General features: G+C 39.2%; 1 protein-coding gene across 2 annotated transcripts in view; it reads left to right on the top strand.

The window, feature by feature from the left end:
• The window catches only part of FARSB (phenylalanyl-tRNA synthetase subunit beta), a 76,878-nt gene extending 62,865 nt beyond the window's left edge, over window positions 1-14,013 (top strand). For both annotated transcript variants that reach the window (XM_032278036.1, XM_032278037.1), the window contains exon 17: window positions 13,737-14,013. In XM_032278036.1, coding sequence (XP_032133927.1) covers window positions 13,737-13,888 — 152 coding nt within the window. In that variant the 3' untranslated portion in view covers window positions 13,889-14,013. The remainder of the gene's footprint in view (window positions 1-13,736) is intronic.
• The last annotated feature ends 1,339 nt before the right edge of the window (window positions 14,014-15,352 follow it).

A 15,352-nucleotide genomic window follows, 5' to 3' on the forward strand; every position in this document is an offset into this window, starting at 1 on the left:
CCTCCCAGGTAGCCAGGACTATAGGCACACACCACCATATCCAGCTAATTCTTTTATTTTTTAAGTAAATGTATCCAATATCCAAGCAAATGAGTTTGTTAAGTTTATCTGTGTTCCAAAAGTCCCTTTAATGTATTCACATTTAGTTATTTCCTTTTCTATCAAGGCGTAGGACTAGAACAATAATTTTTAAAACTTTTTTGGGAGGAATTGGATGGAAACTCCCATTAAGCAACTTCTATAACTGAAACTCCCATTTTGTTAATTTTTTAATTTAAAAGTCAAAAATTTATTTTAAAAATGCAAGTGGTATACAAATATTTTTTCCTGAACTGTCTGAGAGCTAATCTGATAACACAGAATCCCTGAATGCTTTGGTGTATATTTCCTATTAACAAGGACATAATTCCCTATAAATGTAATAATAATCATCAAAATCAGATAAACATTGATGTTTATGTTAAACACCATTTAATCTTTAGGCCCCATGCAAGTTTTATCAGTTGTCCTTTGTAGCTGTAATAGTCCCTTCTCATGCTGCTATGAAGAAATATCTGAGACAGAGTAATTTATAAAGAAAAGAGGTTTAATTGACTCACAGTTCTGCATGGCTGGGGAGGCCTCAGAAAACTTAACAGTCATGGTGGAAGGCACCTCTTCACAGTGTGGCAGGAGAGTGAGTAAAGAGGGAAAAGCCTCTTACAAAAACATCAGATCTTGTGAGAACTCCCTTACTATCACTAGAACAGCATGGGAATAACTGCCTGCATGTTTCAATTACCTCCTGCCTAGATCCTTCCATGGGGATTATGGGAACTACAATTCAAGATGAGATTTGGGTGGGGACACAGCCAAACCATATCAATAGCAGAGAGTCACTTGTTGTCTTCAGCCATCATATCTCATTAGTCTCCTTCTGGAGACTTCTAGAATAGTCTTTTCTTGACTTTCTTGACATTGACACTTGAAGATTACAGGCCAGTTATTTTATAGCATTTTCCTTAATTTTGGTTTGTTTGATGTTTCTTCGCTAATTAAATCCCTGTTAGCATCTTTGGAGGAATGGTACAGAAGTAATGCTGACTTCTCAGTGCATGCTATGAAGTGGCACACAATTTTCATTTACCCCATAACTGATAATGTTCACTGTAATCACTTAATTAAGGTTGTATCTACCAGTCTTCTCTACTGTAAAGTTATTCTTTTCTTCATTATAATTAATAAATATCTTATGGGGAAGAGCTTTGAAATTATGTAAATACACTATTTCTAATCAGTTTTCCTATATACTTCGTTATGTCAGTATGGACTCATATTGTTGCTGATTTTATTCAGTGCATTTAAATCCATTACAGTCTTTTATTTTGATGCTCAAATTGTCCGCAATTTGGCCAGGAGGAGTCCCTTCAAGCTGACTTCTCTTTGCTTCTAACATGTTCCCATTCTTGAGCACTCCTTTGCTTTTGGCACAAGATATCCTAGGCTTATCTTGAACTTTCTCTTACCCCATTCTCGAACCTGGTTTCTTTTAGTGGAAAATGGGATCTCGAAGCCAAGATCTAGGGTGCCAGGTGTGATTATTGTTATGGCAGGGGAGGGTCGCTCTTCCAAGGCCGCCTTCTCAGAGGACTGAGGGAGGATTGGGCATGATGCGCGCCTGTGCGCACACACTCACACACATCTGCATCTATGCATCTGTATTGTTTATGTACATATGTATGTACACAAACATAGATCCATGTGTATATATAGGACTATACGTCTACAGTATGTCCAATTCCAACCTAACACTGTACTGTTTATTCCAGTTTTCTCCTGATCCATATTGGTACCTCTCTTCTCCAACACTGAGACAACTAGCTCCCATCAGTCTCAGTTTATTTACTTACTTGATCTATGCCCCTGCATGTAGCTGAACTCTCTTCTTTCTCGTCATCTCTGCTGGTTTGCCCCGCTCATCACTGAGCCTCTGACTCCCCCACAGGACTCTCTCCACTACTTGTGGATGCACCCCCTCCCTCTTGGGCTCTGACACCCCATGCTAGATTTCTCTCTGCCCTGGGACACAGGCTTTATTTCCTCACCCCTCCAGATAGGGATTTCTGCCTCTTCAGCTCCTGTAGGGCTGAATTGTTCTGGAAGAGAGGGGGATAAATATTTTTAAAGTCTTGCAAAGCCTTTGTTGATAGAGACGTTCTTGTTAAAATGAAGGGGAGAAAATGGTTGTATATAGTGGGGCTTTTTTGAAAGGGGTGGTAGTGTAGGAAATATATTTCTGGGCTCACCTAACGTTTCTTCCTCAAATCTGGCATATTTTTCCATCTGGTCCTGGTTCTTTTCAGTAAGAAATCAAATTTAGATCACAGTCTGGATGTTAAGGTTGCTTGTTGCTACTGAGAACGTTGTTGTTTCCAGGGATTTTTAGTAGGCAAAGCTGCAGAAAACTTTTTTTTTTTAAGAGAAAGCATTGAGTTTGTGCAGACATTTTCATGATTTGAGGATTTTTATGTAAGATATCTGACTTTAGCTCTTTTTCTTTTTTTTTAAAAAAAGTGTTGAATAATATTAAAAAAATTTTTTTTTTAATTTTACTTTAAGTTCTGGGATACATGTACAGGATGTGCATGTTTGTTATGTAGGTATACCTATGCCATGGTGGTTTGCTGCATCTAGTGACCCGGCTTCTAAGTTCTCTCCCTTTGTCCCCCACCCCCTAACAGGTCCTGGTGTGTGTTGTTCCCCTCCGTCTGTCCATGTGTTCTCATTGTTCAATGCCCACTTATGAGTGAGAACAAGCATTGTGTGGTTTTCTGTTTCTGTGTTAGTTTAGCTCTTTTTCTTTATTGAGAATCTTGGTTCCTAGTGAATTTACATTATTGCTCTTTGCTCTGTTTTGTTTTGGAGACAGACTCTTGCTCTGTCCCCCAGGCTGGAGTGCAGTGGTGTGATCTTGGCTCACTGCAACCTCTGCCTCCTGAGTAGGTGGGATTATAGGTGCCCACCACCACATCCGACTAATTTTTTTGTATTTTTAATGGAGATGGGGTTTTGTCATGTTGGACAGGCTGGTCTGGACTCCTGACCTCAAATGATCTGCCCCGCCTCAGCCTCCCAAAGTGCAAGGATTACCGTATGAGCCCCTGCACCCGAATTTACATTATTGCTTGTTTGCTCATTCTGTTTATCTGTTTATCTATCATAGTTTCAAAATAAAAATACCAATACTATTATCAACAATATGCTTATTGAAAGCATTTAAAATTTATTACTTTTTGTACTTAAAATATAGACTATAAATAAGGGACGTTGAGGGAACTCTGGCTTCCACCCCTGTTCCATCCTCCACACCGTTCCTTCCCTGCCTCTATAGGGTATGATTTTTATTAGTCTTCAGTTTATCCTTCTAATGTATGTGTGCATACAGCTGGGTATGTGCGTTCATATTCTCTTCCACCATCTCATACGAGGGGCTGATACTTTACACACTGTTCTGTACCTTGCTTCATTTTACCTGATAGCCTACACTGGAGATCCTTCTGTAGCAGCATGTGGAGACCTTCCTTGTTCTTTTTGACTTCTGTGGGGTACTCCATTGCATGGAGTTCCACAGTGTAATCAACTAATTTCCTGGTGATAAACATTGAGTTGTTTCCCGTCTTTGCTGTAACAGATTGTGTTACAGCGAATAGTCTTGTGCATATGTTATTTGGTAATGCCAGTGTATCTTTGGGACAGAGTCCTAGAAGTATGGGATCACTGGGACAAAGTAAATAAATTCATATTTTCACCAGACACTGCCAGACACCCTCCATAGGATTTCTAATTCAATGTTGTACAAACGCAGCAGCAGCACTTGAGAGAACTTATTTCCCCACAGCCGTGGTCACTAGACTTTCTGTCTTTGCCAGTCTTTCAGATGGGAAGCGGTGTCTCACTGTAGTTTTAGTTGAATTTCCCTTGTGAGCAAGTGTAAACGTATTTATGTGTTCACAAGGACATTTTTATTCCCTTTTCTGTGTTCCACCTGCCTTGCTCATTATTTCTTTAGGTTTGTCAGTCTTCTCTGTTTTTAGGAACCTTTTATGTAGTGTGGCTATCAACTCTTCATGATATACATCTGCCATATATATAGATATATTAGTTTGTCAACTGTCTTTTGACTTCAACTGCTCAGAAGCTAATAGCTTATCTCTTAATGGTAGGAAATGAGAAGAATTGTTGGAAAAACCATTTTTTTTTTGACATTTTCCTAGTATTTCTTTTTAACAAGCAAGATCCTAGAAACCTTTAATAACTAAATGCTTGGTCTGATTTTTAAAAGTATGTTCATAATCTGCTTGGTTTAAAAATTAGTAACGTTTCATTTACCACGGATTTTTGTGGCAGTGGGGAATAACTGAACATCCATTAGATATCTGTCTTCTCCAGAGTTTCATTCATCATCTAGTACATTTCTTCTCTCCCCATATTATGCTTTATTTGGAGAGACTCCTTTCTGCTTTTTAGCTAAAATTACCCTTCTATATATATTACATCATTGCAGAAATCCAACAGATTGACATTCATTTAAAGTATTCCCAGTACCTTCATAAAAATGATAGGAGGGCTGCTAACTTCACTGAGGTCTCAGTTGCGGTTTGATTTTGACCAATTATTTTGTTTAACAGTAGGGTTGAATATCTGTGGCCTGACCTTGGCCTCTTTGAGAAGTGAATGCTGTCATTCGTTTGGCTGACTTGGGCAACCTTGGAAATATGCCCGAGCACCTGTTGGCTCACATGGGCTGTGGGTCAGGAATGTGATCTTCCTGCTGAGGGTCGTACAAGGCCAAGTAAGATGTCTCAAGACCCCTGTGGCCCTTCCTGTCTTATAGGCTCTTTTGTGTGTCATAGATGTACTTTTCTCCTTCTCTTCGCAGACCCAAGACCCTCATTTTCCCCCTTCTGAGTCACTATACTTTGTCACTCACCTTCCAGAAGATAAAGCTTTGTAGTCACTCTCTTAATCCCTAAAGGCTTTTAGTTTGTGAATTACATTCTCTGAACAAAGATTTCCTCTTGGAATTATTTTCCTAGGTTGATTTCAGGCATTTTTTTTTTCCTACCAGTGGAATTTTTTTTTAAGGCAGTAGTGTTGTTACGCAGGAGAAAGTTTTTTATTGGTGTTGTATAGGATGACATCAGTATAATCTTCTATTATTTGTGGTTTGTTGCCAATACCAGTAGTCGTGTGTTGTTTAACATTTTGCTATATAAGGAGCTATACGACGATTCATTTTCTTTTTACCTGTGTAGTGCTATTTCTTTTTCGAGATGAGGTCTCACTATGTTGCCAGGCTAGTTTTGACCACCTGATCTCAAGCTGTCCTCCTGCCTCAGCCTCCCAAATCACTAGGATTGCAGGTGTGCACCACCATGCCAGACCTTTCGTTCTACTTTTAGAAAAGAGAAGTAATCTAAGACAGACTGTAAGCTTCTAGAAGCCTTATTTATACTAATGAATAATAGGAAGCAACTCCAAGATGAAATACTTAAAGAACAAGTTGACAACTATGATATATAAATATAATGGAATATGATTAAAATGTCTTTAGACATGTGAATATAAACTCAGTTGAAAAAGCAGTTCCCAAGATGGAATAGACATTAATTCATTATAAATATTATATATATTATATATAATGAATATTAGATGTGACTATTATGTTTATATAAGAATGAATATTATATATTTATGTATTATATGAATATTATATATTTATATGCAATATTACATAATATGTGAATGTTCATATTCAAATATGAATATTGTATACAATATTCATATATATAATGAATATGTTGTTTGTAAAACCCTAGGATGCATGCTAACCAACTGTGATAGAGTCAGTATGACACTGAATGTTGCAACAAGTCCTTCTGTCACTTTAATCCGTGTGATTAAAGACTTAATTCTTTCACCCCAATTTCTTCATCTGTAAAATGGCAATGATGATATCTGTCCCATCGACACCGTAGGGTTGTCAGGAGAGGCAGATGCAAGAATTTGCTAAAGCATTTCGGAATGTGTAAATCACTCTTCAGAGTAAATCTGGAGTGGATTCTAGGTCTGTCTTCAGGAAGGCAACATTGGATGAGTTGCAGACCGGATTTCAGGAAAACCTGATTTCTGATCTCAATTCCACTCTTACCTACAGTTTTCTTAACCTGTCTAGCATCTATTTTCTCGTATATTAAGGAAGGAAATGGACAGAGTGGCTTCCAGGGTCATTTCCAGTTTTAAGATTCTGCAGGAGTTTAAATTCAGAGGGAATCTCTGCCATAGGTTCTAACATTTCAGCTCTTTTTCTTTGCCTTTAGATGGTGTCCCTGTGGTACTTGTCTTCTGAAATAATTCCAGCTTTGTTTCAAGAATCTGAAATTGATTCATACAAATACCTGCGTTATATGGGATTTAAAAAATGAATAGTTCTATTTTCCATGGAAGGCTCTAGGTTTTGTCAGTATTATGCTATGCTAATATTGCAGAGCCTACCTGGGTATGTCCTAAGGTGAGAGATGAGAGAGATGATGAACTGTCAGTCTTTCTTTTTTCTCTTAAGTTTTGTTTGTTTATTTAATTTGAAACCAGAAGAGGTTTGCAAACATGAAATGGACAGCTTGACCAAAAGCTTAAAAACATTCTGCTGTAGGCCTTATGTGCCTGTGGGCCACACACAGAGAGGAGCCTATTCCACGGCCCTTCTTCACCTTTAGCTTGCTCTCCAGCCTCTACTATTTCTTGCCTAGGGCGAGCCTCCTAATCTCCTTGTGCGTTACTTTTTCCCATCTGTAACTTGTCTGTCCCACAAAGGGCTCAGCCAGGGCTGCAATGAGAATGGCTTAGTGCTTTTACTGGGAGGAGTGATGAATAGAATGCAGGGTACCATGTTTTTACAATTTCATTATTCTTTCCTTTTTTTTTTCTTTTTTAGACAGAGTCTCACTCTGTCACCCAGGTTGGAGTGCAGGGGTGCAGTCTCGGCTCACTGCAACCTCCACCTCCTGGTTCAAGTGATTCTCCTGCCTCAGCCTCCCGAATAGCTGGGGTTACAGGTGCATGCCACCACACCCAGCTAATTTTTTTGTATTTTATTAGAGACGGGGTTTCACCATGTTGGCCAGAATGATCTTGATCTCCTGACCTTATGACCTGCCTGCCTTGGCCTCCAAAAGTGATGGGAATACAGGCGTGAGTCACCCTGCCCTATTTGTCACCTGAAATCTTACTCTGAAACTAAAACATCTACCAAAATTACATGTTTAAAGTGATGTTTGCACAAAGTTAGCTAAAGGTCTCAATTGAATAAGTTAACTAAATGTGAAATTATGGATACAATCTCATATAGTCAACATTTCCATTCTCTCCTTAATTAGCCCCACCACAGTCTCTTTTTAATTATTTCACTGTACTTCTGGAGGAAGTAATAAGTTATTCCGTTTGGCTTGAGAAATAGCCTCCTTAAAGATTTTTTCAGGCAAAAGACTAGATGAAGAACCATTTGTTGGCCCAGGAAGGCAGAGTGATTTTTTTTTATTTTTGAAGTTGTTGTTCTAAATATATTCTATACATATTGAAGAAGTGTGAAAATTTTGGGGGAAAATGATAAGGGTGTCAGACAAATATAGGATGATGACATTATTTAAGAACATAATTTTTCAAAACAGACTGACAGAGTATTTTTTAACCTAGAGGTAAAAATCCTCTGGTTTTACACAATTTGAGATGGATTTAAAGTTGTAATTAGCTGGGTCATCTTGAAGCTCTTCCAACATTCGTGACCTCCTTTAGGTTTTAAAATATGAGTGTGTATATGTGCATGAGAGATACGTAGTTAAGATTAGACTTTAAAATAGATCTCAACATCTCCCAAGCATTTGCTATTTAATCATTTTGTATTCACCCTGCTAATTACCTAAACGTTTTGTAAGAAATGTTAAAAAGCAAAAACCACAGAAATAAATGATAAATGTTAAATTTCTCTACACAAATTAAGACCGGGAAATTCTGGAGTTATGATTCTCAATCTTAAGTCATAAGGAGATTGTGATAATTTTTAAAAGATGGTTACTTATTGAAGGCATTGCTCGATTGCTTAGAAGACTAGGTAATGTGAGTTTTGCTGCTTTCTTTTTAAGCATAAGGTCCTACCGGATCCCGTCCTTATTTGTGATAGTGTGCCCTGCCCTGTCTTGATAGAATGTTGCTGCATCATGGGCTCCCTGAGTTCCATGCTGTGGGGTTAAATAGGTACCGGTTCCCTTGCATCCAGTTGCCTTCACTTTAAGAGTTAATGGTGTCTGCAGGTGTGTTGGGATTAGCACTGTAAAGTTGTGTAATGGGTTTTTCTTTCTTTTGATCTTCGGAAAGGGATGAAAGATGGCCATTAAACTCAAGGGATTAGGTCCCCTCTCTTTACAGACTTTAGGTACCATAAATATTTCACTTCAAATGCAAGGTGAAGAATTGTATACATCTGGGGAAAATGGGTGTTTTATATTACCAGTTGGAAATTATTCAGTCTCCACTTACAAATTAAATGGTCTTTGCAGAGAGCAAATCACTAGAGAGATATCAACACAGAACATTTTCTCTCAACTGAGTGTACCAGGATCTGAAGAATGTTTTGTTTATATCACCATAGTTGATTTTTTTTTTTTTGCCTCCTCATATTCCTAAGCCTTTTTCTTTCCTTTTATAAGCTAATGTCTTCCCTACATTGTACTGTTTTCCCCTTGAGTTCTCTCCCCTTGGTGTAAGTCCATTGGTGCCCTCAAGAAACTGCTGGTTCTAAAACTTTGAGAACAACCACACTTCAGTAGGACACCACGCTCACGTGAGATAAGTGTGTGTTTAGTTTTATAGTCTCTGTATTCTATCTCTTTCTTTAAATCAACATTATTCAGAAAAGGAAGGTGATGTTGATGGGCTGGCAGCAGAATTCTACAATTCCTGTTACCGCATTCTCAGCAAACTAGTGGGAAACCAGGAGGAAGCCCCTCCTCTGTAGGAAATTATGGTTCCAGCCTCATTTCACTCTTTGCCTTGTCAGTTTCACCCCAGAATGGAACGCTGGAGTTGTCTTTTCCCCTTTTCTGTGAGGAGAAGGGCTTGGGTAGATGCCCTTAGAGTCAGCCTGTGAAATGATTATTTCTCCCTTTACTCCATAGTACATAATCAGTCACTTAGAACAGATTTACAGTACATTCAGTTGGCCCAGTGACTTACAATATCTATATGATTCTGTATTTTTTATTTCATTCCTGAAGTTGGAGAGTTATGTGTAGTTAAAACTCATGATAGTTTCTGTTGTTTGCTATGACATATGTGGCATATGGACATTCCTTTTCCAATGTTCCCTGCCCCCCTTTATATTTTGTTCTTATCTCTTTATTGCAGAAATTTTGGATGGTTAAGGATCATGCAAACAGTACAGTATTTGGGTTTGAGCCTCACAACATGTATTAGTAATGTAAAAAAAGAGAAAAGTAAAATTGTATGAGTAGATAACTTTTTACAGATGGGCCAAATGAATGAGCTAAATATAGCCAGTGGCAGAGGGATTAAGATCAGGAATGAAGACCCTGGTTAAGAAGGGGCTTGATAACGCCTTCTAATGTTTTCAGATTAGGGGGCCTGCTCAGTTACCACTTTAAGCTTCTACTTCCGATGCTCCCTAAAATTACAGGAATGACTCTGTGTAAAGCTTATACAAACTTTGGGCCTATAATATTACTCTTAAGAAAAAAAAAAGATGAGGCAAAAAGAAACTGTGAAAAGTGTTTAGCATTGAGCAAGAGAGGGAGCTCACAAACTCTTTGATGGTCAATTAGCCAGAAAATGTGCTAAAGACTGGGTGCTGTGCTGGATTATGGGCCCAGGAATTACCCCCAAGGTCCTCAGAGTGGTCCTGCCGATTGAGCACAGAGACAATTACAGACCTCTAGGAGATGCTACAAAGGCTTTAATTAAGGGACTTACTAACACCCCACTAAGTTTTGGAAATTGAATTCTTATTTGTGCTTACCTGATGTTTTTTTTGTCCAGACTTTCACATAGATTTCAACAGAGAACACTATTTCCCCCACATCTGTTTTATGTTGGAAGCCATTTACTGTGATAGATAGGAGCAAAGCTGAGAGTTTAACAGTGTGAGGAAGTAGGTAGAAAAGTGGACTAGGAGGCTTTTTGCGGGGGAACGTTTTGGGCCCAGCTTGAAAATTGTAGTACTCCACATCTTGAAACACCAGTAATCTAGGAACTCTGCTGTTAAATACATGAAAAAAAAGAAAACTGATGTCCTTTATAGAATTTGAATTTTAGAATTCCCATTTCACAAACCAATGTGGTTTTCTTTGAATTGGCAACTTTACGTTTCTAGACATAGCACACCGCCCTTTCTCTACAAGTATGTTTTCGTTTGTGGATGCTATAAGGTTAGCCTTTGGCTATCACCCAGGTCTGATTTTTCACAAGCATGGATCCACATTTTGTTCCATTCAGATGTGACTGTTTTTATTTCTGGAAATACTTTGTTTTAAGATGCATTAGTCCTAGCTAGAGCACTATGATCACATTGATCTGCCGGAGTTACTGCGCTCAGCCACCCCCTCTCTCCCAACAGTGGAGATGCTCTCACCTTTGAACTCTAGAGCCTAATTGTTGCCCAAGTCGGCTGTGTCGCCCTTGTTTTGTTAGTGAGGTAGTTATTCTCTCTTCTGTCCTTTGAAGTGATTCACTTCTGCCTGCAAAATTTGGTTTGAACCTTAAAGGTTTTCGAAAGCACTAAGAAATGCTTGTGTTTTAGTAACATTATATTTTTCTTCAGTATTTCTAGTTTACATATAGTATCTGTCAAGTGACACATTTTTTAAGGTTCTCTCTGTTGTACTGATGGGCAGCTTGAAGGACCTTTTGTGTGTGTACCTCTCAATTTGTGTATGAGGAGGACAGAACCTCAGCCTTGCTGAACAGAGGAGTGGATAAGAAAATCACAGGAAGCGTTTAACTTGTGAGGACAATTTGAACTTGCCATTTTTTTCACTTTTCACAAGGTCAGATATAAAGTGCATGACTGGGCTTCACCTTTACGTGTGGGTTGGTAGGGGAGGATGATTAGTATCGGATGATAGGGCAGCAGGCTTCATTTTTACCTGAGGGTTGGTAGGGGAAGGTTGTTAATATTGGATGTTAGGGCAGCAGGCTTTATTTTTACATGTGAATTGGTAGGGGAGGCTGATTAGTATTGGACGATAGGGCAGCAGGTCCCTGTATGTGCTGTCAGCTCCATTGGGCCGCGAGGCCTTCTGACCCCGGAGCAGTTTGAGATGCTGCACTGGCTTACACGGTCTTTGTGCCCAGGTGAGAGCTTTTGATATGTACATTATATAGAATACTCATATACTTGGGTATGTTTTAAGTAAAGCATAATGTGAATTTTCGTTCTTTTTGCATTCCTTTGGAAAGAGAGAAAATTATATTTAGCGACACAAATATTTTTGTCCGGTTAATGAGCTAAAGCAAAGTTTGATCCAAACTTCCGGAGAGAGGTAGAACTGGCAGCTGAAGAAGAATATACTGTAACTGAATTTTGCTAAAAAGTGCTGATTCAAAAAGTTGTTTTAGGAAGTAAAAACTCTAAGCTCTTATCTCTTAGGCTTTATTTTGCTCACATTGTCAGAGTTAGCGCATCTGGCTTAGATTCTAAAATAGTTTGGTTTTATGCTTTAGTAAAAATGAATCCAATCAAATTGGAATTGAAGATAGATGAAAGGGTGAATTTTGGTACAATGAGGATTCTTAAGCGCAGCGAAGTTATCAGGGAAGATCTTGAACATTTCCTTTGTGAGTGTCCTTTAAAAATAGGCTGGTGTCAAACCTCAGCATCACACAATATACCCAGGTAACAAACTTGAACACGCACCCCCTGAATCTATTAATAAAAGTTGGAAAAAAGCACAGCAGGCTGGTGTCTTTTTTCAGATAGTATGGCTGCATTCAAGTCTAGCTCTATAAAGGGGTGCCGGGTACTGGGATAAATAGTTCCCAGCAGTCCTTCCAGTTCTGGATTATATTGCTTACCATCAACACCTTATATATAATCTTCACTTATGTGTCATTTGAAGATATTTGTTTTGGGGAGTCAAGGGGAGGGGAGTTTTGTCTTTTAAGTTAGATTTTCATTTTGATAGGATTAAAATGCGTCATCTTTATCAGATTTGGTAATATCCATATCAAACTAAGGCTCTGTATTATTAGTTGGGTTTGGTTTCTTCATTGTTTTATTTGGTTCCCCTCCCTGTCCCTCACCTTAAGTGTGGATTAGTGCACAGAGCTAGATAGTTAAACGCACTCACTGAAGTTCTTGCTTTAAAAGGTAGGGAGGCAGAATTGTTGAGTTTGGAGAGATGTGAAAAAGAGGCTACCTTAATATTTCACTTCTGTTGCTTTGGGTTTACTTAAGAATGACAATGTTTAAATGTTAAAATGTTTTCCAGGTCTTCCCCCAGAAATACAAACAAAGATACTTCTCTGCTGGTCGAGAAATATATGTAATTGTCCTTTGTGTCTATGGTACTAACTCGAAGCTATCGGATTCCCCTCCCCTCCAACCCAATTCTGTATTTCTTAAGGATGCTGACCTTGGAACCATTAGTTGAGACTCAGCAGTTTACTCTTTCATCAATAATGCACTCACTCTGAAGTGGCAGGCTGGAAGCTGTGGCCCAGCTCTGCATGGGTACTTATAGTTCATGCCAGTAAATGTTTCTGTTGAATCGGCCAGGAGCTGCGGGCCTGATCCCTTTTCAAATTGGTGGTGAGAGCAATGAGTCAGCATGTTTGTAAACTTCAGGAGAGGACAGAGCATTGATAAACTCCTTTGGCACTGGTTATTTCATGAGTATGGAGTGGGCCTGTATGTTCGTTTTTAGCTCTGTAAACCTCAAGAACTGTTACTGCCTTGCCAAGCTGTATCAGTGCATTGGCACCCAGAGGAAGAGAGAACTTTCTGCCTGTCTTGAAATAAATGAGGCATCATCCCAGGCTTGTGTTGGGCTGGCCTTTGCTGTGGTTTTACAGTTGATGTTCCAGAACTACTTAGAAAGCTCTTTTTAGACGGGAATGTGGGTTGCATTCTGGTAGCGTGGCCTGTCATCAGAGGTGTGGTTCCCATGTTGCCGGCCTATGACACTGTGGCTCCTGGTTTCTTTCTCTAATAAGGTGAGAAAGAGTGACATTGTGCAGAGCAAATGAATTCAGTGTCGATGTCTTACCCAGCGAGTGTCGCTATGGAAACACTGGTTTTTCCCATGCAAATTCATCAGTTTTATATTTCATTATTTTTCCTTTTGTCCTTTTTAGGACCAGTTTCAAATGCAGGCAGAGTTCCCCTTTCTGACTGTGTTCCTTCAGCAGCCTCCATGATTTCATCCTTCCTGCTCGGGCCTCTGTCACCAAAAACACAGGACGCTTATTTTTGAATTTGCCCCTAATTTTTTCTGGCAAGAGTTTCTTGATAGCAAATCCTTCTTTTAAATACTAGAAAGTATAAGGAAACATTCTCTTTTCACAGCCAGTGGTTTAAAGAAGAAAAGTTTTTTTTTTTTAAAGTAGACTAGTGAGCTTTTAGTGTTAAATGTCTTTTGACATTTTTGCCAGAAGAAACATTGATTTTTCTCTCTCTTTCTCTTTTTCAGGGCCTGCTTTCTTCCCCGGGCGATGTGCAGAGATCTTTGCCGGGGGTCAAAGCATCGGGAAGCTTGGGGTCCTTCATCCTGACGTTATCACCAAATTTGAGCTGACCATGCCCTGCTCCTCCCTGGAAATCAATATTGAACCGTTTTTGTGAAGATTGGTCTCTGTTGCATGATTCTCTTCTCAAGTGTCCCTTTCATCTCCCCTGGTGTACTTTAGTCCTCCACAGGGAATATCCATTGGGCTTTAATGTTTAATAAAGTAGAAAGCATTGTCTGTTTCTGTGGGTAGAATCCACCCTTTCCCTGCATTAGGCCAGCATGTGCAATATACAGATGTGGTGTCTGCGTGTGAAGCTGCATTGCTGGGTAAAAGCCCAGTGGAGTGCTGAAGAAATGGACTAGCAGAGTGCAGGGTAAGTTCTGAAAGTCAGATGTGCTCCTCAGACATCAGAGCACTGCACTGTAACGGATTACTCCTGCATAGCAAGTTCCCATTCTTTTCCTTATTGGTAAAACAAGATTATTGATGAGAGTTTATGTTGCATGAGTTTGAGATAACTGAGTTTAGCTTTGATTTTCTACATTTGACATGTATTCATCATTGAGAAATACTAAAATAACAGTATTTTTAGAAAACGTTTAAGAATCTGTTATGGTCCAACAGTTATAGCTTCTGAGGTCAGTTTAAAATGAAAGAAAAATCTGTAATACAAGTATTCAAAATATCTGAGGGTACATAGTATTTTTTACTCTATCTGTGATGCTCTGAGATAGAGTACATGCAACAAAGATCTGTTCTGCTATAAGAGGTAAAATGGGCCAGGGACGGTGGCTCACGCCTGTAATCACAGCACTTTGGGAGGCTGAGGCAGGTGGATCATCTGAGGTCGGGAGTTCGAGACCAGCCTGAACAACATGGAGAAACCCCGTCTCTACTAAAAATACAAAAATTAGCCAGGCCTGGTGGTGCATACTTATAATCCCAGCTACTCAGGAGGCTGAGGCAGGAGAATCGCTTGAACCCCCAGGAGGCAGAGGTTATGGTGAGCCGAGATCGCGCTGTTGCACTTCAGCCTGGGCAACAAGAGCAAAACTCCGTCTCAAAAAACAAAAGTTAAAATGGAGAAGTATTGATATCAGTGCAGTATGAACATTAGGAAACAATGAGAAGCTTATTTTTGCTGTAGGCCATGCATGTTACTATATTCAGTCAGTTATAAAATCAGTTTTAAATACTTAATTGAGCTACAAGTTTCTGTCTTGTTTTGTAGGGAGATACTAGACCTCTCTTTTTTCTGAAGCTAAGCTTCAGCCAGTCCTCCTTGTTTTATATCCTAATTTCCTTTTTTACTTCAATCTAGAATTCTCCAGTAGGTACCATCTCTGGAAAAAGCTGGGTCTAGAGAAGTTCCCAAGTAGTATTGAAATAATAAGAAATATGATAAAATATAATATTTTAAAGTCCCAGTAGAAAGAGCTAACAAAAGCCAGGTGCATGGTGGCTCATACCTGTAATCCTAGCACTTTGGGAGGATGAGGCGGGCAGATCACTTGAGGCCAGGAGTTCGAAATCAGCCTGGCCAACATGGTGAAATGCTCTCTCTACTAAAAATACA

The sequence above is a fragment of the Sapajus apella genome, unplaced genomic scaffold (assembly GCF_009761245.1).
Source record: "Sapajus apella isolate SASKATOON/1434 unplaced genomic scaffold, GSC_monkey_1.0 scaffold10, whole genome shotgun sequence".
In the NCBI taxonomy this organism is placed as follows: domain Eukaryota; kingdom Metazoa; phylum Chordata; class Mammalia; order Primates; family Cebidae; genus Sapajus; species Sapajus apella.